General features: G+C 47.5%; 3 protein-coding genes across 10 annotated transcripts; 1 reads left to right on the top strand and 2 right to left on the bottom strand.

Annotated features, from left to right (window-relative positions):
* Window positions 1-128: 128 nt before the first annotated feature.
* On the bottom strand, window positions 129-4,179 carry hdac8 (histone deacetylase 8). Of its 3 annotated transcripts, none has more exons than XR_005099185.1 (11): window positions 3,083-3,309; window positions 2,960-3,012; window positions 2,770-2,900; window positions 2,385-2,526; window positions 2,202-2,314; window positions 2,056-2,133; window positions 1,867-1,975; window positions 1,563-1,735; window positions 1,134-1,235; window positions 862-967; window positions 129-608 (listed from the first exon to the last, which is right to left on the bottom strand). XR_005099185.1 is itself a non-coding variant. In XM_037262733.1 (11 exons), the coding sequence occupies exons 1-11, from the start codon at window positions 4,162-4,164 to the stop codon at window positions 586-588; spliced, it is 1,110 nt and encodes a 369-aa protein (XP_037118628.1). In that variant the 5' UTR covers window positions 4,165-4,179; the 3' UTR covers window positions 129-585. The 3 variants fall into 3 exon arrangements, 2 of the variants coding, with proteins under 2 accessions (XP_037118628.1, XP_037118627.1); XM_037262733.1 differs by lacking the exon at window positions 3,083-3,309 and adding an exon at window positions 4,078-4,179 and having other exon boundaries at window positions 1,141-1,235; XM_037262732.1 differs by having other exon boundaries at window positions 1,141-1,235.
* On the top strand, window positions 4,070-14,435 carry phka1a (phosphorylase kinase, alpha 1a (muscle)). Of its 6 annotated transcripts, none has more exons than XM_037262580.1 (33): window positions 4,070-4,294; window positions 4,879-5,037; window positions 5,556-5,603; window positions 5,690-5,858; window positions 6,333-6,415; window positions 6,497-6,577; window positions 7,225-7,323; window positions 7,604-7,750; window positions 7,843-7,896; window positions 7,976-8,098; window positions 8,225-8,320; window positions 8,384-8,491; window positions 8,568-8,646; window positions 8,718-8,852; window positions 8,920-9,029; window positions 9,145-9,289; window positions 9,367-9,445; window positions 9,523-9,590; window positions 10,361-10,522; window positions 10,605-10,848; window positions 11,063-11,216; window positions 11,297-11,455; window positions 11,517-11,646; window positions 11,769-11,870; window positions 11,944-12,059; window positions 12,293-12,328; window positions 12,529-12,564; window positions 12,780-12,809; window positions 12,979-13,023; window positions 13,139-13,300; window positions 13,384-13,437; window positions 13,547-13,747; window positions 13,833-14,435. In XM_037262580.1, the coding sequence occupies exons 1-33, from the start codon at window positions 4,217-4,219 to the stop codon at window positions 14,004-14,006; spliced, it is 3,666 nt and encodes a 1,221-aa protein (XP_037118475.1). In that variant the 5' UTR covers window positions 4,070-4,216; the 3' UTR covers window positions 14,007-14,435. The 6 variants fall into 6 exon arrangements, with proteins under 6 accessions (XP_037118475.1, XP_037118472.1, XP_037118473.1 ...); XM_037262577.1 differs by having other exon boundaries at window positions 9,523-9,686; XM_037262578.1 differs by lacking the exon at window positions 12,293-12,328 and having other exon boundaries at window positions 9,523-9,686.
* A 100-nt stretch (window positions 14,436-14,535) lies between these two features.
* Window positions 14,536-21,580, bottom strand: ache (acetylcholinesterase). Its single transcript, XM_037262671.1, has 9 exons — window positions 21,393-21,580; window positions 18,794-19,286; window positions 18,289-18,512; window positions 17,948-18,208; window positions 17,639-17,861; window positions 17,366-17,566; window positions 17,075-17,264; window positions 16,824-17,002; window positions 14,536-16,685 (listed from the first exon to the last, which is right to left on the bottom strand). The coding sequence occupies exons 2-9, from the start codon at window positions 19,245-19,247 to the stop codon at window positions 16,564-16,566; spliced, it is 1,854 nt and encodes a 617-aa protein (XP_037118566.1). The 5' UTR covers window positions 19,248-19,286; window positions 21,393-21,580; the 3' UTR covers window positions 14,536-16,563.
* Between the last annotated feature and the right edge of the window lie 570 nt (window positions 21,581-22,150).

Here is a 22,150-nt window from a genome sequence, read left to right as displayed (position 1 = left end):
CGTTAAAAGAGACCCCGCCCCCTGCATAAACGACCACGCCCCCTCCAAAAAAAGGTGTCCCCGTTTTCAGAAATTAACCGATGTCGAAGCTGACGTTACACTGCAACCACCGACTAGAGGGCGTCAAATACTTGAAATGTTGGAATTATTATCAATATCATGCAATATTGGTCGAAATAAATGTTGACACTTTTATGACCAGCTGAAGTAGAAAGTAAAAGAGACCAACGATACATGTTCCAAGTCAACTTTAAAAGTTTCAAAAGACACAATAACATGGGTAAAGGTATTTACAAGTAGCGGTGCAAAATTCTCAAAGCTGTACTGTTCCCATGGGAATAAACCTGCAGGTTGGTTTGAACTCATTCTAAACAAATACTTGTGGATTCAGTGAGGCAACCGTGTAATTAAAACGCACTTTTATAAAAAAAAAATAAAAAAAACAAGAAACAGACACATCCAAACGTGAATAGTGTACAACCCTCTTCAAGGTAGCAGTGTGCCAAAAGTTCCCTAATAACCTTCTGCATTCCATATAAGGCAGACGGCTGAACGAACACATGCCTTCCATAATGTCTTTGGCTTCTAAACCACATTCTTCAGATTTCCTGAGAAAAAAAAAAGAGAAGCTAATTGGCTGTCATCCCCAACTAACAGACTGATTAAATAAAAATATCACTTGTCTCATTAATTGGTTGATCAGTTTGAATTAATTTGTGACTTTTATATTATTCATATCGTACTTGAGCCCCAAAACATTTTCATCACCATCATCATCATATGTGGTTCACCAAAGCCAGCTGTCATGTGTGAGTTTCACTAACTCACTAAAACCAGTTCTGCTGATTTCCTCTTACGTACGTTTAATGGTGGCCACGACCTGGTCCAGATGTTTGGCGTCGTTGCGGTCTGGTCGGCAGCTCGGACTGATTTCTAGCGAATAGTCAGGGCCGTACTCTGTAAAAAACTAACCAAAAGACATGGGGCATGAATAGATGGGAGGGGATGGCGATAGGTTGGAAAGTAGAAAATTGAAAATGAAACAATTTGAAGACTATATCACTCTCATGGTTGGCGTTCCATCTGACTGCATTTGCCTCGGACAAGCTTTAGGTTACTTTCGCGTGTGTGACATATTACCTCGTGGTCAGGTATTTCTGAAGCGAGGGTCTTTCCCAGAAGCACTGCTGTGAGGTGGGTCCAGCAGCGGGCTGTGTTGGCCAGATTGTATCCCCCTGGTGGAAAACAATGACATTACTGTTAATAACGTTCTCATGTTGCCCAATATTCACATTAGCGGTTACAAGTAACCATACATAATGCTTTTGAGTTGATTAGTTACTAATGATTAGTATGATGGTAAAGAGTGAAACTTGGTTAAGTAATACAATTCAGGTCATAATAAATTAATTAACACAGGGAACCACTCATCAAAAGTATAAATCACTGGTCATGTAAATATTGACTTTTTTTTTAGGCTGCTCTACGACATCTATGTGACCAAAGGCTGAATTGCTGCAAGGAAATAGCGCCCGCCTCTGGAGGACAAAGGCAACACTCACCCCCTCCCAGCAGCAGCGTCGGAAGGCGCCACTGCAGCACGTACTGCAGGCACTTGGCCACCCCCGGTGGCGTCATGTTAAACGAGCACATGGGATCGCCTGCCATGGTGTCGGCGCCCAGTTGCATCACCACGGCGTCCGGGTTGAAGTGAGCGCGCACGTCAGGCATGACGCTGCGACGGAGACAACGGCGTTAGCGCTCAAGCACTTTTCAGACTCACGACAGGAAGCTTCAATTCAACATATTCCACGGCACCGAAGCGATCTTTTAACCTTCGACTTCATTGGCATGGCAGTGACTTGCCTGGAGAAGATTTGGTAATATCGGTCGTCTCGGATGCCGTCCTCCAGAGGAACGTTAACCGTATACCAGCGGCCTTTGCACAAGCCAATATTAGTGACATCACCCGTGCCTACACACACAAGCACAGAAAGTACACGGCTATAACAGAAATGTCACCTGAGCTGAATATCACTTACAAAAGGTAGCGACCTGGGAAGAATCCTGGAGAGAACTTGTGCAGGGACACCGTCATGACTTTGGATGTGAAGCTGAAGGCTTCCTCCACACCTGCGTGGTTAACAAAAAGGACAGGAAGTAAAACAAAAGGATCCAACTATTGCAAAGGTCCCGTGTACCGTCTCCGTGATGCAAGTCCACATCGACGTAAAGGACTCTGTCATATTTTTCCCTCAGCTTGAGGATTCCCAAGACGACGTCGTTGACGTAGCAGAAGCCCGACGCTTGGTCCCTGGAGGGTCAGGGAGGGAAGCGAATGAGAGGCAAGTGGTCACATCGAGCCCCGGAAGAGCGACGCTTACTTCTTCGCATGGTGCCACCCACCGGCCCAGTTGATGGCCACATCGCATGCCTGGTCCAGTAGGCACTTGGCGGCTGTGAGTGTAGCGCCCCCTACTGCTGCCGCATAGTCAAATATGCCCTCCACTACTGGGCAGTCGTAACCTGGAGAAGGATGAATGGATTTTGTGGAGAAAGTGAGGTCGACAAGGTCCCAACTTGCTTCTCCATGTTTATTGACATCTTAAAACGTCTTTAAACCCACAATCACATATATCAATCAAAATCTCAACTGGACTTGAATTTAATGCGACTAATTTATGTTGCTGAATCACACAACTGGAATTAGGCGACTTTGTAAAAAATGATTTGGACATTGTTGCTGAACAATTTAGATCAGGTTCTCACCCAGGCCGTAGTCAACCGAGTGTGGGTCATCGTTGTCTCCGTCCTGACTGATTTTGTGAAGATGCTCCAGGTAGAAGTCTGAGTGGAACTCAGCCATATCCTCTATGGTGGCCACACGAGGCTTCACAATGCTGGAGGGAGAACAGTAGGATCCAGCTGATGCCTTCCTAATTGCCCTCATGTCACTTACCTCATATGTTTCAGGAGTCCATAAGCTTCTATCAGTGAGTGGACCATACTCGCCTATAAAAAGGATACAACTATTCTCAAACTGCATTACCAAATACTACACAATGCAAAGATCCAAACTCACCCGGTTCGGCACTTTGGATAAAGAATCGCAAGTTTCAATGTATTCCTGGCTAAAAATATATGCGACTAATCGTTTAGTGGCACCAGCGTCATCGGCGTCCCCTTCACAACTCATATTGTGTGGAGAAAATCTACAAGGGCGATGAATAAATATCAAAAATAAAAACAGTCAAGAGCGAGCGGAAAGCAGGGCTCGCTTCTGGTGTTACACTGTAAACGTTCCCCCTGACAACTTGAAACACATTTGTTTTATGTCTTCTTGTGACAAAAAAAACATTTCGAAATTAATGTCAGTGTCTTTTTGGTCGTAACTTAATCACTGGAAAATTAAAATTCTAAATATTTGATGGGAAGAGTATACATGGCAAAACTTTGTCCCCGGTGGGACATTTTAGAAATGGGGACTCAATTGGCCAAATGGCCTGCAGCATGCTGGGACTGTTTGTAGTTTCTAACTTGCGTTTTATACTTGAATGAATGAATCAATTTTTTTTAGCTTAAAAACAGGAAAATATATCAATAAAATATAAAAGGGAAAAAAGAAAACAGGACAATAACGAAACGTCCCAAGTAAATCATAAATAACTTAAACAATTGCATATTTTCACATATTTTTTACGACTTGTAATCTATTTCACATTAAAATTTTCACAATAAAGCCGATTTTTTTTTTTTTTTTTTATCATCTGTTCAGGCTGCTGCTTATATTCGACATCTTGCCACAACCGATCGGGAGATCATTTCCTCTTTGTTTTGTCCTCGCATCGAAAGCTTTGGTGTCAGAAATGTCATCACAATGCCATCCTAAGTTTATTTTTCATGTATCCCTTATATCTGCAATTCATTTAATAACACCAAATACCAAATAATAAACATCAAAGTTGAATAGTTTTAGTTTGAAAGTAAAACGTGGCGCTCATTTGTCGTGCATCTTACTTTGAAAGTTCAAACTAAATATATATATATATATCCGCTTTTCCCGGAGCGCGAGCTTACTTTGGCTCCCCCAGCTGGCTCGCTGTTTGGTCCGAAGTTGACCGTCTTTGTCTCTTTCTGAGCAGCAATGACTTTAGTGCGGGACATTTAGCGAGTTTGTCAAGTGCTTACAAGCGCGAGTCCCACACACGTTGTCGCCATGAGGAGCAGGAGCAACTCGGGCGTGAAACTGGACAACTATGCCCGGATCGTGCAGCAAACTATTCTCCAGCACCAAGTGAGTGTTTCAAACGGTGTAGTATCACAGTAATAAACTTAAATAACAGCCACCTCCCCTCCCTCCATACATTGCCTCCACAAAAGGGAAGTACACGCTGTTGCGCAATTCTTTTCACATTGTTAGTATTGACCTAAATGACGTAATTTGCCTCTTCACACATTCATCCATGAACCTGCACTGACAGGTGGTAAAAATGGAAAGGTTTGGCGCTAAACATCTGCTAAAACTATAAGAAGAGCCCATCAGTCTCAGTATTTGCAGCCAGTGTTGAATGCTGAAGGAGTTTCCAAGTAAGCTGTCTTTCACACCCAACCGGCTTATTCAAAGGCAGATTTGTATTCATTTATTATTCTCAGTAGAATCCCCAAATGACCATTTGTGGCAGGCATGTTTCTCGGGCAAACGGGCAAAAACACACTTATTACAAAATATTTCTTAGTGCCTGTATTCACTCATACAGTTCTCCAAATAAGATGCCATGCGTGTTTGCTTCGATTTGTGAAATGCTTGGATGTCTTACAAATTAATTTTTTTACTAAAACATGTTGCAAAAAAAATAATATGTGGCACGCGCTCCACAGGACCCCGTCACGGGCCTTTTGCCCGGAAGCGGCGAGCAGCCGGACGCTTGGGTCCGAGACAACGTTTACAGCATCGTGTCCGTGTGGGCGCTGAGCCTGGCCTACAGGAAGAACGCCGACAGAGATGAAGACAAGGCTAAGGCCTACGAACTTGAGCAGGTTTGGAGTCAGAAAGTATAAATACTTACTTCATTATTTTTTCAGCTATCAGTACTGTGGTCGCTTGAGATGAAAGTAGTCAGAGCTACAAGTTTTTTAGTCATAAGAGCTGTCAATTATCCAATGAACCTCCATTGCACAATACCGCCCCCCCGGTGGCCAAGGCAAGCATACCGGAAGGAGCAGCACAATGAACATTAAAGAATGATGAAAAAATTGTTTGAATTCTTTACATTGTATTTAATGACAATGATAGTCTATATTATAGGAAAGTAGAATGCTAATTACAGTGTTTTATCTTAAAAAATGTTTTGTATGGTTTTGTAGGTAAGCTAGAACGCATTAAAGGCATTTCCATTCATTCTAATGGGGAGTGATGATTTAAATGTTGTATCCCAAGGTACCACTGTACATTGTCAAAGTGGTCTCGTTAGTTTAGACAACAATGTCTCCAAAAAGAGGGAAAGCCAATTGTCTGTCATTACTGATTGTGTCCTTTGGTTTGTGCGTTTCTGCAGAGCGTGGTGAAGCTGATGAGAGGAGTGCTGCAGTGCATTATGCGCCAAGTGTGTGGCCCCCCTGCGTACAGGAAGCACCACGACATTTTCTGGTCCGCTCTGATCTTGCATTGTAATTTTTTTCTCACTTGCAGTTGGATAAAATAGAGAGGTTCAAGTACAGCCGCAGCACGTCCGACTCGCTTCACGCCAAGTATAACACCAGGACTTGCGCCACTGTGGTCGGCGATGACCAGTGGGGCCATCTGCAGGTGGACGCCACCTCACTCTTTTTGCTGTTCCTGGCTCAGATGACAGCGTCCGGTACGAGCGCGATTCCTACCGTTTCAATGAAATGGACTCAAATAAGCTCTCTGAAATGTGCGCTTGTACAATGATGCAAAAATACGCCCCATTGAAACCATCTTCAGGTAGGTGTAGCATGCAGCTTTCCTCAAAAACAAACAGTTAGCTTAATCCGCTAGCCAAGATCATTCCTTTAAAATTCAAGATTCAAGCTTTCATTTTTGCAGTTTTAGTCCGTCCTAGAGACCTTACCGTCAGTTTCTTGACGTTGTTCTCAAAGTTCCTCTCTCCTGAATTTCACAGTGAGACTTTCTGTGTCACTGAGGTTTGCTCATAATGATTTGGCATGAAGAGGACACATTAGGTAATATTCAAATTGGCTTTTTTGTTATTACAATGCAACTAATAACACAAGTCAGTTTTCCGAGAGCTTACCTGACTCCGATACAGTTAGTGTGTTTGGGAATGATCACGTTTTTTTTTATGTGCCAGGTCTTCATATCGTCTACACGCAAGATGAAGTGGACGTAGTGCAGAATCTCATGTTCTACATCGAAGCGGCTTACAAAGTGGCAGTGAGTGGTGTTTCTTTTGGGCTTTGTTGATTTGTATTCGTTTTTGGAGTACTCACAGATTCTGTTAATGGCTGCTCGCAGGATTACGGGATGTGGGAAAGAGGGGACAAAACCAACCAGGGCATCACTGAGATCAACGCCAGCTCCATCGGCACGGCCAAGGTAGGTCATTGAAGATCGCACGTGGTGTCCGGTCGCTCTTGTGACCTTTTTGACGATCTTTAAATGACCTCCTTGCTAGAGAGCAACTAGGGACAGTCAGTCAACAGACTTTCACTGCAAAATAAAATTCAAGTCAACACAATCAGAATTTCAGGTGATAAAGGTTGTAAGATTTTACTGACGTTGCAAAACTTGACATATTGACGTGAAGCCGTGCAGTCAGCAAGGTTCTTGGCCTTGTGGCGATCGAGAGGGATCAGGTTCCCCATGTCTTCCAAGAATGGCTTCCCACTCTGAAATAACACACACACACAAAATGCATGGTGGCTAAATTAAGATGCTAGGAATCCAGTTTCACAGTGGAATGTAATTATCATCAAAACATAGTAGCAAGCCGTCCATTTGTTATGACAAAATGTGCAGATTGATACAGATGTTTAATCTTACAACTTTTGGTCTGACCAACCGATTGGGATCTCAAACAGCTGCTTCAATCAAGGAAATTGTGAGGACAAATTGGAAAAACAGTCCAAGTGTCACTTAGCAGCGCAGCCAAGACACACTCAAAACGTTTGAAATAAAATCACGCCAGTGTCATTCCTCGCTAACTTAAAACACGGCGCTTGATGAATTTCATCCACTTCCAGGCAGCTCTGGAGGCTCTGGACGAGCTGAACCTTTTTGGAGCCAAAGGTGGACCAGGATCGGTGGTCCACGCCCTTGCTGACGACATCCAGCACTGCCAGGTAGTGTTCATGTTAGGTCAGTGGTCGGACTCCCTCTAGTGGTCAGGAAAGGAAGCACAGAATCATGCTCATCATGTTAAAGTGGTTACTTGCGCTTTTTATTTTATTCAGTTCAGAATGTTTATTAAGTTCAGTTTAAATGAATTGAACTTTTGGCATTTAATGTTTTTCAACCATTTGTTCTTAATATTTCTTTAGGTGAAATTTACATACATCGAAGCACTATTGACTTCTATGATGGTGCTAATTGGAGCGACTTTGACTTTCTCCTCGTCATTAGTCCATCCTGACCTCCATGCTCCCCAGAGCATCCGTGTCCAAAGAGGTGGATGCCGGCGTCCTGGCCATCATCTCCTATCCGGCCTTTGCCGTGGAGGACATGAACATTGTCAACATGACCAAGGAAGAGATCATCTCCAAGCTGCAGGTACTCGCATCAGGAGCTCCCTTGTGGTTCAATTTTAAAAAAGAGTAGTCCGATACCTCCCTGCCTGCGCGTGTGTGTGTGTGTGTGTCCAGGGTCGCTACGGTTGCTGCAGGTTCCTCCGAGATGGACACAAAACTCCCAAAGAGGTCCAGAGCAGAGAAACAAAAGCTTAACACGTACGGAGTCGACACCTCTGATTGCCGCCGTCTTTTATTCCACCCTCAGGATCCCAACCGTCTGTATTACGAGTCGGCCGAACTCAAGTTGTTTGAGAACATCGAGTGCGAGTGGCCTCTCTTCTGGACGTACCTCATCCTGGATGGAATTTTCATCAACAGCCCCGAGCAGGTACAGCAGAACCTCGCCTCAGGAATTTGCGTTACCAAGCAACGCTCACTTGTCGAGAGCTTTATCTGCTCTGTGGATCTCTCCCAAAACGTTTTTGCGTAATTCTATCATTTGTGCTGCACGCAGGTGCAAGAGTACCAGGACGCTCTGGAGAGCATCTTGATCAAGCGAAAGGACGGAATACGACTATTGCCCGAGCTCTACAGTGTCCCGCCGGATAAGGTCCACCCTTTGACACGCTCCGGTCTGCCGCTTTTGTTTTTCATGTTGTTTGTTGTCAAACAGGTGGAGGAGGAGTATGTCAATCCTCACACAGTGGAGAGGGTTCCCATGGGGAAGTGCCCCCTCAAGTGGGGACAATCTCTTTACATCCTAGGAAAACTTTTATCTGAGGTCAGTGTGGCTTTATTTCGCCCCCAAAGATGATGTTGCCATTATGTCGACTTCCTCGAATCGTCCCTCCCCGCAGGGTTTTCTTGCGCCCGGAGAGATCGACCCTCTAAACCGTCGCTTCTCCACCATCCCCAAGCCCGACGTGGTGGTGCAAGGTCAGCACACTCTAATGCGCTGGGCCGGTTCAGCTTGACAGCTGATAGTCACGCCGGCCCTCTGCCGGCAGTGTCCATCCTGGCCGAGACGGAGGAGATCAAACAGCTACTGTTGAAGGACGGCATTAAGGTGGAGACGGTGGCCGACATCCACCCCATCCACGTGCAGCCTTCCAGAGTGCTCAGCCACATCTACGCCCGACTTGGTACGCCCGCAACGGTCCGTCCGACGACCTCGAGAGCGGTCGGCGTCTCAACGGCGCTGTGCTTCAGGTCGGAACCCCAGACTGGGTTTGACGGGACGACCCTACAGGAGGATCGGAGTGCTGGGGACCTCCAAGTTCTACATCATCAGGAACACCATCTTCTCATTCACGCCTCAGGCGAGTGCCCAATGGAGCAAAGAAATCCTCAGAAAAGTCCACGTAAAATACTAAATGCCTGCTTTCCTGGTGTTACGTGAAATCCTGAAAAAGTTCTTTCTTCATCGTTCCATAGTTTCTGGACCACCAGCAGTTCTACCTTGCCCTGGACAACAAAATGATCGTGGAGATGCTGAGAACGGAAATTTCCTATCTGTCGTCCAGATGGAGGATGACAGGGAGACCCACCGTCACGTTCCCCGTTTCGCAGACGATGCTGAGTGAGCGCACGGATACGCTGCCACATTTTGTCTTCCGCGCTTATCAGTTCTAAGGTTGATCCTCCAACGCCTTACAGCCGAAGACCACAGCAACTTGGACCCTGCTGTGCTGGGAACCCTGAAGAAACTACAAGACGGCTACTACGGCGGAGCAAGGTCAAGCTGCCACCGCCGCGCCGGGTGCATCTCCTCACACGTTGTGACGCTTCCTCCCCCTCCCATGCCCGCTCCAGGATCCAGACGGGAAAGCTGTCGGAATTCTTGACCACTTCGTGTTTCGCTCACCTCAGCTTCTTGGATGGTAAGGGCTCGTCGGGCAGCACGGAGCACCGTGCCGAGGACGAGTTTGCTGATGCCGACGGCGAGGGATACGTGCATGAGTTGGGCTGTGACGACGGTAAGCAAACGGCAGAGGGGACAGAGGAGTGATGGATGACGGGTCGCCTCTTTGTCTTTCGACCGGATCCCTTCCGGTCCTTTATAATATATATCCATCCATATGTCAATCAAACAGCACCCGGACCCCATCCCCTCTCGCCACCTCAAGACGATGTCTTCTTCATGACAGCATCGCTTCTCTTTGCTTTCGGGGTGGGCTAGCTGAAGGCTTCTCAAACTGACAACATTTATGATGAAAAGATCTCTTGACAAAACGTATATACAGGAACTGGCGCATTCGTTTTAAAAGTCATGTCAAGCAAATTTGGTTATCCCCATTTGATATTATGACTACCTTGGAGAAATTTGATGAGAAAAAGAATTGATTTCTTTTCAAAAGTGGGCAATGTTTTAATTTCATTTAGGGGGTACAGTTTGAGAAACCCTCGTCTGGTGTATGTATGCTTGACATAGTTGACGTTCTACTTTGGAAACTGGCCTGCGGACTTTCTGCTTGGAATTGCTTACGCTCCTTTTTCTTTTTCCGCCATCGGCCCAAAACGTGCACGTTAGTGTGTGAATGTCGCCGACATTGTGTCAGTGCTTCAGCGTTGATTAGCAACCGTTGCTAGATATTTCAGTAAAACAACAAACCGCAGCGTTAGTGTCAACGACGACTCCCCCCTCCCATAGAGGCTGACGACCTCGCTCAGTACCTGGACCACCTTCTGGCCCATGCCGCCCCCAAGAAGACCAAACCGGAGGTCGGAGGACTGGGCAAGTTCAAGGCGGCCGCCACCAAAACAAAAGAGATGGTGAGCCTGATGAACAAAGCTCAGGGCCTCAACGTGCAAGGTAGGCAGAGCTGCACAACTTGTCATGCTCAGAGAAAACCATCGTCACCCACCCTCCTCCTCTCTGCCCCATAACTTTCTAGAAGTCAACATGTACCTGCCCAATAAGCTGTTCCGCTCACATCAGACGTCCCTCAACCTGAACCTTCCGGAATCTCCCACACCTTCACCACTAGTTCAGGTCCAGGAAGTGACGGTCTCACCTCTGAGCGGCGTGCCGCGGGATGCCAGTGGAGCCGTGGATTACCACGCTCTGGCACGCCTCCTGAAAGACACGAGAAATCTGCAGGACCAAGCCGACATCCTCTACATTCTGTTCAAGGACAAGTGAGCTTTGCATCAAACACCGCTACCTTGAGTTACGTGCGGTCCAAATCACCAGTTTCCAGCAGTTAGCAGATGTCCGCCTTTGCGGCTACGAGACCATGACAAGCCACGCGTCGCGACTACGCTATAAAAACACGTGACAGAATCTATAATAACGCCAGCGTATCGGGCGTGCCGCTACTGGCTGTCGTTCTAAAGCTTGTATCCGACGCAGGGGCATGGACTGGGACACCGGTCTGCACGGCAAAGGCCCGACAGTGAGGTCATTGCTCAGCGAACTGTACGAGAAGGCTGGCGAGCTGAAGCACTGGGGGCTCATCAGGATGATCTCCGGCATGCTGAGGAAGAAGGTGGAGGAGCTGGACTCGGTACGTTTTGGCTTTGGGATTCCCACAAATCGGGCCAATTATGGTGACTTATTTTGGGTTGAACTCCCCCGTCCATCCAGGCCTGCTCTGATTTGCTGGCCCACCAAAAGCACCTGACGGTGGGTCTGCCCCCGGAGCCCCGAGAGAAAACCATCACGGCCCCCATCCCCCTGGACCAGCTGGCGTCCATCATTGATACGGCCAGCGACAACAACATCAGCGTGGCTATTCTTACCCAGGTGAGTACGCAGACCCTCCCACCACCCGCCCTTGTTCACCGTGGGGCTCCTCCCCCTTCAGGAGATCATGGTGTACTTGGCCATGAGCATCAGGACGCAGCCCAACCTGTTCAGCGAGATGTTTCGTCTCCGCATCGGGCTCATCATCCAGGTCATGGCCACGGAGCTGGCCCAGTCGCTCAACTGCTCCGGTACCGCTCTTTACAGTTTGGCCTTTTGACCTAAAGCAAACTCACGCTTTCCTACGCGCACACAAACATTCAAATAGAGTACCAATGTCAACCCAACTGTTGAGCTTTCCATTTGCATTTAGGGGAGGAAGCCACCGAAAGCCTGATGAGTCTGAGCCCCTCGGAGCTGAAGAACCTCCTGCACCACATCCTGAGCGGAAAGGAGTTTGGCGTGGAACGTAGCGGTGAGCCCGCCCGTCACCTCGGCTTCAGCTCCGGCGCGGTCGCCTCACTCTCACCGCGTTTGTCGTCATGCAGTGCGAGACGTTGACAGCGGCGTCAGTCCGGCCATCTCTATCCATCACCTTGGCAACGTGGGCGCCACCAAGAGCGAGCGGGCGGGTATCAGCAAGCTCAAGAGCGACATGAAAATGGTAGGAAGGGAACCTCCGTTTGCATTTCCCGCTTGGTACTTTTCTACAGTTGGCTTGCGGTGTGTGGGTAAAATAATCATCTGTGATTCACAAAATTCAGCATGTTGGTAATGACTTCAAAAACAGATTCAGGACATCTTCTCATTCCTCAAGTTGCCAGACTCTGAAATTCCCTAGCCACCTCGTCCTGTCCGGTCAACCTTTTTCAGCCTTCCCACTTGTTTTCTTTGCAGCTGGAGCACAGGATGTCTTTGAGGGGCCCCAGTCAGGTGATGATGTCGCTACGCTTGGGTGCTAATTTTCAGAGAAAGGGCTCTGTCAAATAATTCCCATCATGGAAATGATTGCACTTGCGTTCCTGATTTGAGGTTTTAATTAGCGCAATTCCTGGACTTTGGTGGTGTTTCTCTCGCTTCCTTGTGATGGCCACGGATGGGGAGAAGCATGTCATTTGTTGTTTTTGTTGCAGGCGGATCGCAGAGTGTCTTTGACAGACGCAGTCAAGGTGACCCCGTTGTGCCAGGAGCGCATACGAGCTGAGACGCTTCATGGGCCAAAGTTTTGGGATACATTCCACTGGCAGAAAATTAAAAATGTGCTCGTGTGAAGTCGCGAGACTAAGAGTTCCCGATTGAGCCGTTCATGAATCGTCCCAAGATTTTGGTCCGTGTTGTGTTGGTGTAAGGTTTGAGGCCCTAAAATGTCTTTCCTCCCTCTTAGCCGGAGCAGAGCTCAACATCCGCTCGCAAGGTGATCATCGCTCAGCCGCCGTCGCCATTTATTTATTGCTTGCTAGCTAGCTTGCTCGCTTGCTTGCTTGCTTGCGTGTACTCCAATTTGCTCTCCTAGCCATTATGGTAGCGTGAATGTGTTGATTGGCGTTGTGGGTTTTACTGTTCTTCCTGCATCTTTTCATCAGAACCTTCGATCTCAGTCACTGGACATCACCAACGTCCAGTCAGGGGTAAAAATTGTTGTCTCGTTGTTAGCTGCGACAGAAAACCTTTTTTTTTTTTGGTCAAGTTGAGGTGAGCTCCTTTCTTTCTTACTTACCCGCTTGCTTGCTTCTTCCGCCTCAGAGCTACCAACTTCCTTCCATCGAGTCACTTGACATTCCCGTGAGCGCCTCGGTCGCCAAGGATACAAAACACGGGCAATGGCTGCGCAGGAGGCGCCTGGACGGATCGCTCAACCGCGTCCCAGTCGGCTTCTACCAGAAAGTTTGGAAGATTTTGCAGAAAGTGAGTTGCTAAAATTTCAGAGTCAAAACTTTCAGACTTGCTTGATTTGCCGGGACTTTGTTGTCTCCCACATTGTCTTGCAGTGTCACGGGCTGTCCATTGAGGGCTACGTCCTCCCATCTTCCACCACCAGAGAGGTGAGTCTGTCGAGCCGGAAGGGTCAGATGTCAGAAGTCATGAGGTCGGAGGCTGACATTTTATATGCAGGAAAGCACTCATGATAGGGATGATGTGAACAATCCCCAGATGACACCCGGTGAGATCAAGTTCTCGCTCCACGTGGAGACGGTGCTGAACCGCGTCCCGCAGCCCGAGTACCGCCAGTTGCTGGTGGAGGCCATCTTGGTGCTCACCATGCTGTCTGACGTGGACATCCCCAGTATCGGCTCTATCGTCCATGCCGAGAAGATTGTGCAGCTCGCTAATGATATGTTCTGCAAAGATCAGGTGGGAAGGCAAGGGCGGCGGCTATATTCTCGCTCACCCTGCAACCCCCCCCCCCCTCACTTCGCTTTGGCTGTCATCCCTCCAGAGAGACCTGGGCGCAGAGGAACACATGCTGGAGCGGGACGCGGCCACCGGCATATGCAAGCTGCTGTACGATAGCGCCCCCAGCGGGCGATTTGGAAGCATGACCTACCTGACCAAGGCGGTGGCCGTGTACGTGCAGGACTTCCTACCTGGTGGCTCGTGTACCGTCCAGTGACTGGGAGCTGCATTTCAAAGTTTATTTATTTCAGTGTTCTTCAAAAAAGCAAATTAAGTGCCTTCAAGAAAATATATTGTGTGTGGGTGTCTTTCCCCCCTAAAAATTGACAACACTAATATCATAATAAAAATGTCCTTAGGTCAAAGCTCACAGCATATTAAAACAATTTTGCTAAATGCATGGCTGTCAAACAAGGGGGGAGTCATTTTGACACCTGTGGCCTCTCTCGCAATACTTTAAAAGTCCAGTTTTTTTCCCCCCCCCCAAGTGTATGCTTTCATAATGCATGACAGAAAAAATGAACGTTGAGTGTAGTAGGATTCCAACCAATTTGAAGTCATAATGTAGATAGCAGACATGTCAAGTTGATTTCATCTCATAGTTGCCGTTTAATGTTGTTGAAAAGCAATAAAATGAAAATTATGACCATTTGAGCATTTCTTACCTTAACATGTCTTGATTAGAGAAACTGGCGTTAGCTTGCGAAACTGACTGGCCGCAAAATGAAGCAGACATGAGGTCAGGCTGGACAGAAGCATAAGGATATCTTTATTCATTGCTACAAGTCAGCATTCAAGATACACAGAGACATATTGGAAAGCGACAGAAGCCTTCAACATTTACTAGTTGAACTGTGAGGCTGAGGGAACGCTTTAGCGTCATTACATTAGCGTCAATTCTATTGCTTTGAAAGCCTTTTCATAGTTGGAACACTTCCCGGCCTTTACCACATTTGGAAATAAATATCAAATATATCTTGTATTTTTTATTGCTAACATCAAACCTAGCAAACAGTTGAGATACAGTTCTCACTTACTCTTGAAAAATAAATAGGAAATAAGAGTCTGGAGCAATTTTCAGGAATACTGGAGGACATGCATTAGGATGGGATTGCTTGAGGGCAAAGGGTAACATCAGATGAGAGCATGCATTTGGACATCAGCTTCCTCATCCATTCAACATGCCGACGCGCATTCATTTCAAGTCCGGTTCAAAAAGAATTTTTGGTTAGTTTTGTTCCGAAAAACTGTTGAGGGACGGATGAGAACCCATCTCAAGCCACCCATTAAGTGACCAAAATTTGATACTAACAGTAAAATATGTGATATACAGTGAGGCCTTGAGCTAGTGTCTGAACATGACAAATATCAAACTCACGATGAAGATAATGAGGAACTCTATTGTCTTAATGTGTCCCGTTTGAGTTCAAATATCTATTGCTTCTGAAACAGCAACTATCGATGCTAAGGTTAGCATGTTTTGCATTATTTGGTAGCATTAAGCTAGTGGAAGCCTAATTTATGTAGTTTCAAATACAACACATTCTCTCTGACTCCTGAACTGTGTGTAAATTGAAATGACAATGGTTTTTTTCTTCAAGAAATGGCCTACACAAAGCCCAGAGGGTTTTCAGTCTCCTATGTGTGTTATGCAAGGATGTCTTTTCTCTTCACCCCCCCTTTCCATCCATTCACCGTGCTCCACTGGCTGGCAGGCCAGAGGCTGAGCCAACGCTCTGTCACATCATCCCACCGCTGACTGAATTACTCAGCCTCCATTAGGCTAACGAGAAAAGAGAGCCGGATAGCGAGATGGCAAAAGGGGCTGCGGATGCAGGTCGGACGCAGAGAAGAGAGGGATGACGGATAATAGCAAGGAGGAAGGTAGATGGTAATCGGTGGTGACGTTGACAGCCACGAGAACCAAAACTAATCACCTATCTAACAGACAATTAATGCCATTATTGTTGCCACACAACATCAAAATCAGTTGGTGGACATTTTGGAATAAATATTAAACAAACAAGGTGGTTGTGATGCCCAACCCACAATGCAACTTCAGTGAACACAGCAAAAATAAAATAAGACTGCGAATGGGAACCTACCAAAAGGGGGTCGTAATTGCCTACGCATGCCACAAGATGGCAACGACACATTTTTTTTTTCTATTAGACAAGGCTACGGCTTGACCAAATGCTCTCCCCTCTTTCCAACAATTTCCCCAAGATGGCACCAACAACTTATCAAACAAACAGAAATGATCTCTGCATATATTTGATTTTCTTCTCAGAAAAGCATGGGAGGGGGCGAGGGGGGTAAACTACTCACAACACATTCCAAGAGCACTACAAAATGGCCAACTCACTATATAGGCCACGATATAGTGGCTAGGAAATGATTTCCAGCTAAGATGGCTTATGTTGAAATTGAGGGATGGAATTGTTTTTAAAGCCCCGGTGGCAGAAATCAACACAAAAATAATCAAATCCTGACGTGTTGGACAAAAAAAAAAAGACGAGCGAGGAGAGGCAGATTCCCTCCATTCCCTCAGACGCAAAACACAGAGAGCGAGAGAGATAAATAGTCAATAAATTAAGAATCATTCAAAAATAATAAATATGGACATACAGTGCTTGAGCAGTTTATCTACTGTTGTCATTTAAGTGGCTATGGAGGAAATAAGCTTGCCTGCTCCGTTTCGCCTGTGGCTTGAACCCGCTGGCGCCCCCTTTTGGCTCCACTCCCTCCTCCACGCCCTCGCCCACCCGGGAACTTCAGAGCTCGGTGCAGCGCTCCTGCCTGCTGTAATGGTCAAACTGGCTCTTCCAGTGCATCATGTAGGAGGACCAACGGTGGAACTCCACTTTCCACTGGCGCTCGGCCTCATCGATATTGTCTGGGGGAGGAAAAGGCACAAGTAGCGATCTGTTAGAACCGCCTTTTGCATAGTGCTGCTATTGAGAGGCCCGCACGAGATTTGACCCCAATTGGGTTTGCCTGTCACCGTTGCCACGGTTACTCGGAAGGGCTTAACCTGTGATGTTGAGGAGGCGTGGCAGGAAGTGGTTCCAGAAGGCGCACATCTGGTTCCTCAAACCCCTGTGGACCTTGACGGGCTCCGTGTTGAGCGCCACGTATTTCTGCTCGGCCACGGTGAAATGAGGCCAGCGTTTCCTGCTCTCCACCGAGCCGTCCACGTTCACGTTGGGATTGCTGAGCGGTGACAAGATGGCAGAGTGAGCGGCGGATCCGGTCGACCCGCCGACCGATCGCCGCCACTCTCACCCGGATCGTGCAAAGTTGGCCCAGTATCTCATGGTGCGGCGACTCAGCTTCTCCTCCTCCTGGGTGTAGTTTAATCTCTTCTCTAGGGGAAGGCCGAAGACAAACTCGATCTCGTAGCCGTGGATGACGCCCATCCACTCGGGCCAGGGCAGGTTGGACGCTCGGTGGTCAAACAGGTAGAGATAGACCCCTGATGGCGGAGCGTATGATGACAAAAAGCTTTGTGGATTGTGTTTTGGAAGAAATTGTGGGGGGAGAAGTCGGGTGAGATGGAGCAGCGGTTGAGCGTACCAGCGTTGGACTTGAGAGCGTTGTGCTGAGCGAAGGCGCGGGCGAAGAAAGCCAGAGGGCAGATGACGTTGTGGTCGCCCACAATGTCATCCAAGGCGTCGCGGTTCTTCAGGCCGTTGTTCTCGTCCATCCAGTCGGTGTACTGCAGCACCACCGCCTCCAGGCCGATGTCGTTGGCGTGCGGCACGCTCAGCTTGGCACCTTGCAGAAAGAAGGCACCGTCGGTGGCTCAGCCGCAATTCGACACGGACGGCCATCTCGGGAGAGCCTCACCTTCCAGAAAGTCCCCCCTGGAGATGAGGCTGTCGTTGTCCTTGCTGAAGCCAGGGGCGCCGTACAGCAGGAAATAGGTGCCCTCGTCCTGGTTAACCCCGAGTAGCACCTGAGTGTCCTTAAAGTTGCCCGCGTTCAGCATGGCCTCCGGCGCGTCGGGCACAAAGTCGCCGTCCACCACGGGGACGAACGAAAACCGAAAGATGGACATCCACGGGAGGACCTGCTCGGAAGATGACAAACGTATTGTTGAAGTTATAGATAACATTCCGAGTGTGCAAGGGTTGCGGGCGTCGTGGTGGTCCTCACCTGAAACTCCTGGTCAATCAGCTCCTGTGGCGTTTTAGTGCGTAGACAGTCGACCAGCTCGGTGTCGTTGCCCCAGCTGCAGCCCACCAGTTTGGCCAGCTGCGTGGCTCGTCGACGGGCCTCGGCCGGGCTGACGGTGGCCCAGGGGGTGTTGGGAACTCCGCTTTGGAGGATGGCCCTGGTGAAGAGGGGCCGACTGTCTGGAGACAAGAGGTGGAATCCCACCGAGGCGCCGCCGGCGCTCTCCCCGAAGATGGTCACCTTTTATTGGAGCAGAAAAACACGCCCGAGCCGCTCACAGCCTGCCGACATCGGATTAAGTCTGCGGGCTTGAAAAGAACCTGCTTGGGGTTTCCGCCAAAGTAGTGAATGTTGTCTTGGACCCACTGCAAGGCCATCCTCTGGTCCAGCAGGCCCACGTTGCCGGGAGCCTCCGAGGAGCCGTCCAGAGCCAGGAAACCGAAAGCGCCGATGCGGTAGTTCATGGACACCACGATGACTGTCTCGCTGTAAGCCAGGTAACGGCCATCGTACACGTCCAGGGATGAAGAGCCGCTGTAGAATCCTGCAAAGAACAAGAGCCTGACTATACTAATGGAAAATGAAAACAATCAGGCATCATTGTCAGGTCAGTGTCACATAACGTACGTAGAAAGTCTACACACCCCTGTTGAAATGCCAGGTTTTTGTTTTCATAGAAAAAAATTTAAAAAAAGAGCTGAACAACTGCAATAACCAGATCGAAGTGTGCGTCATCATCATCGGTTTAAAGTCCGCTTTCCAGTTATAGGAGGGTGTGTACACATGTGCAAATCCCAGAGTATTTTAACAAGACAAGTAACGTACCTCCGCCGTAGATCCACACCATGACGGTGAGATTGTGAGGTCTGGGCGACGGCGGCACCCACACGTTGAGGTAGAGGCAGTCCTCACTCATATCCATGTTGGGGTTCCACATCTCACTGCCCATGAAGCCAGGGAAGGTGACGTCCACAAACTGGTAGCAGGCGTTGGGGTAGTGATGGGCGTCGTACACTCCCGCCCAGTGACGTTTGGGCTCGGCCGGGCGGAACCGCCCCTTCCCCACGGGCGGCTCGGCGAAGGGGACGCCCAGGAAGGCTGTCACGTGGCCCCGCTCCAGCACGGGCATGTGGATGCCCCGGACTCGGCCCGCCTGGGTCATGACGGTGAGGTCCGCCTCGCTCTGAGAGGATGCGATCGGAGCCAGGAGGGAGAAGAGGACGAGCGGGGACAAGAGAAGGACGGCGGTCTGCATGACGGCGACCGAGACGCCAAACATGGAGGGCGGAGGGGCTCGGAGATCTGTTTCCTCGCAGACCTGCAGACGGACGCAGGGGGTGACGAAGTAATTGGATTAAGCGGAGCCATGGCGAACAGATCCAAAGTGCAAGAATAAATCAGTGGAGGACATAAAAGCGAGGACATCCGGAAGTATCTTCAAGGTGACCACGTGGAACGTGAACTCAAGCTCGGGTCGGAGGCCGTTAAACTGAGACAATACGACAGCAAATACAAAGACAAAGGAGCTGACAGGCTACAAACAAGTGTGTCCTAAAGTGCAGTTATTGTTGTTAAAAAATATTTGGGAAAGTGTACAAGATGGCTACAATAGACTGTCGATTAAACAGAGAGGGAATGTTCCAAAATAGTGGCCATATCCTCCACACGCTCACACACACACACACACACACACACACACACACAGTAGGGCCTAATGCTGATTTTGTCACTATGACAACCATACATCGCAAAACATAAATAGCCGCCTCGAGGCAGACAGGTGCACGTCGTGCATATTGTAGCACATTTACACTGCGACTAAAATCGGCTCGTTGAATCGTTTCGTGGGATCCTCCCCATCGGATGGCGGCGTGGCGGCTCGCGCCGTAGCTTCAATACAACAGCGAGAGACTGAACGAGTGGAAAGAAAGTGTGTCACTTCTCAAATTAGCCCGAAGAATTTGTGTATGAAGTTCACAGGAGGATTGAATTTACAGGAAGAGACGCTGGCAAGCGAGGTGGGGGGGGGGGGGGGGGGTCATGTCATATGTTTCCAAATCCCCTCATGGAAAACACTCCGAATGAGCGTTCATCAAAGGACAGTTTATTCGGTACCTCTGCAATGTGGAATCACCATGAGGATTATCTTCTGCTAAGGAAACTGACGTGAAGTCATCCCAGTTTTCATAACCGAATGTTTATAATGTGCATTTTGGTGGATGCTTCAAAGTGTCAAGAAGCCAATAAACCGCCGCGACTTATTCGAGTGCTGCAGTGGCTTGACTGGCAGCGGGGGAATTTTCCATCTGGCAACAGCCCGAGCGGATAAACATAAACACACCAGCGCACAGAATAGATCAAAAACTACAATGTACAAATGCCAGAAAATGGGCACAAATGTTGATCATTGATAGTCAAAGCAATTGTTTATAAATGTCTTATTTGGAAAAATATTTAGGCTGCGTTCATGTCCCGCAACAGAAATAAAAAAAGCCTGACATTCAAAGGATTTGGACTAATTTAAGTGATAATGTCACTAAAGGATTAATCGATTTTGAAAATAATTTTCGATTCAGTTGGTAACCAATTAGGTTGCAACTCAGTCTGAATTGAAGAGGTTATGAATAGTCAAACGTCTGTTCTGATGCAAAAACTAAAAAGCACTATCTATTGCTAGTGGCAGCATATATGCGATTTAATGGAGTCAATCAGGTTTCTATTTGACTATATATTCTATAAAGACTATTTGTTCTCCAGCAACATTGATTTAACATAAACAGACAACATTTTTAGATCGTTTTCACTTTTGGAATATCTGAGGAAGTATCCAGCGGTACAAAATAACCCACGTCCTCACAAGTGTGAAGCCGATGTACTCATTAAGTACTCATTCACCAACTTGTCCAGAAAAAAAAGAAAAAAAAAAAGTTTATTAATTGTGGAGAAGTTGAGACAAAACACTGTTGCTTAGCTTCAATCATAATTAGGGAAAATATTGTAAAGGCAAATTACAGACGTTTTGAAAATGTCATTCGTTATTTTTTTGTGGTTTTTTTTTTTTTTTACCAAAGCGAAGGGCTAAGAAAATGAGCTGAATTGTGATTTTTTGCTTTTGGTTTAAGGCCACGTCAACGTACATTAATTAAATACAGTAGTTTTATTCTCGGGCATTGCGAATAGATCTGGTAACCATGGCTACGGGCGATGTTGCAAAGATGAACTTAAGGGCGTCATGTCATTTAACGTCGTGCTTGCTAACAACGTCAGCTGAGTGATGGACGAAGCCAGCACAGGTTGTGTTCAAACGCGCCTCTCCTCCGCTCGCGCTGGCGTCGACAGTCACGCTAAGCACATCATTCCAAAAACAAAGTGTTCGTCATTTGAATTTGCAGGGAATAAGCTATGACTTTAGGAGTCGACCTACCTGGCTGGCTTCCCTTCGGCGGCAAAGCGAATATGAGCACTTGCTAGCAGTCGTCTCCTCCTCTTTCTCTTGTCTTTTTCGGATGGACGTACGAATGCAAAATTGTGAACAAAATGTGGCCCGGTTCCTTTTACGAGAAGGGGCGAGGGGGGCTCACATCCAGCAGCACCAGCAGCACAGCAGCAGCAGCAGCACGACAACACAGAAGTCTGAGGGGAGAGGAGGCGGGGTGTTTGGGAAGGGCTCGCCAAGTCTCGCGAGAACTCACCAGCGTGAGGTCCTGTCAACGACTTCACTTTCCTTCTATCAAGTTCACGTTCAAGATGCACAGTAAAAACGCAACGGCAGCACTGAGCAATTCATTTCTTTGCCAGCCTCACTCTACATATGCTTATATGATATAAGATTTAAAAAATAAATGCAGAAATTCATTAGTTTGATATTATGAATATCGACAGACGTGTTTTGTTGTGAACAACCAATCCGAAAATGCTTTAGTCATTGTAATGCGATATCTTCTGAGGTAAATTCAAGAGTTCCGAGATTTGAAATTGTACTTTCGACTCATGACTGTCCAAAATGCATTTTTCTCGTGTAATCGATCATTTTATAACTATTTGTTGGTGACATCCCAAATCTTTTAATAAAAATAAAAAAACTAAATTACATTTTGTTGAATCAGCAATTGTACCAAGTATCTGAGTGTAACAACCTTAACCACCGATGCTGGGCGATATGGCCGGAAAATGGAAAATGCT

The sequence above is a fragment of the Syngnathus acus genome, chromosome 10, assembly GCF_901709675.1.
Source record: "Syngnathus acus chromosome 10, fSynAcu1.2, whole genome shotgun sequence".
Taxonomy (NCBI): domain Eukaryota; kingdom Metazoa; phylum Chordata; class Actinopteri; order Syngnathiformes; family Syngnathidae; genus Syngnathus; species Syngnathus acus.
This window is presented reverse-complemented; position numbering and strand designations above follow the sequence as displayed.

What these genes read in the sequence shown, in the direction of transcription:
- ache (XM_037262671.1), bottom strand. Translation starts at nt 19,247, where the DNA reads ATGTTTGGCGTCTCGGTCGCCGTCATGCAGACCGCCGTCCTTCTCTTG. An exon ending in TTGGCGGAAACCCCAAGCAG is followed by an intron (nt 18,209 to 18,288) that starts GTTCTTTTCAAG and finishes CTCCAATAAAAG; the next exon opens with GTGACCATCTTCGGGGAGAG. An exon ending in GCCAACTTTGCACGATCCGG is followed by an intron (nt 17,003 to 17,074) that starts GTGAGAGTGGCG and finishes GTCACCGCTCAG; the next exon opens with CAATCCCAACGTGAACGTGG.
- phka1a (XM_037262577.1), top strand. Translation starts at nt 4,217, where the DNA reads ATGAGGAGCAGGAGCAACTCGGGCGTGAAACTGGACAACTATGCCCGG. An exon ending in TAGGAAAACTTTTATCTGAG is followed by an intron (nt 8,492 to 8,567) that starts GTCAGTGTGGCT and finishes CCCTCCCCGCAG; the next exon opens with GGTTTTCTTGCGCCCGGAGA. An exon ending in GCTCAACATCCGCTCGCAAG is followed by an intron (nt 12,810 to 12,978) that starts GTGATCATCGCT and finishes TCTTTTCATCAG; the next exon opens with AACCTTCGATCTCAGTCACT.
- hdac8 (XM_037262732.1), bottom strand. Translation starts at nt 3,196, where the DNA reads ATGAGTTGTGAAGGGGACGCCGATGACGCTGGTGCCACTAAACGATTA. An exon ending in GACGCTGCTGCTGGGAGGGG is followed by an intron (nt 1,236 to 1,562) that starts GTGAGTGTTGCC and finishes GTTTTCCACCAG; the next exon opens with GGGGATACAATCTGGCCAAC. An exon ending in CAGAAATACCTGACCACGAG is followed by an intron (nt 968 to 1,140) that starts GTAATATGTCAC and finishes TCTTTTGGTTAG; the next exon opens with TTTTTTACAGAGTACGGCCC.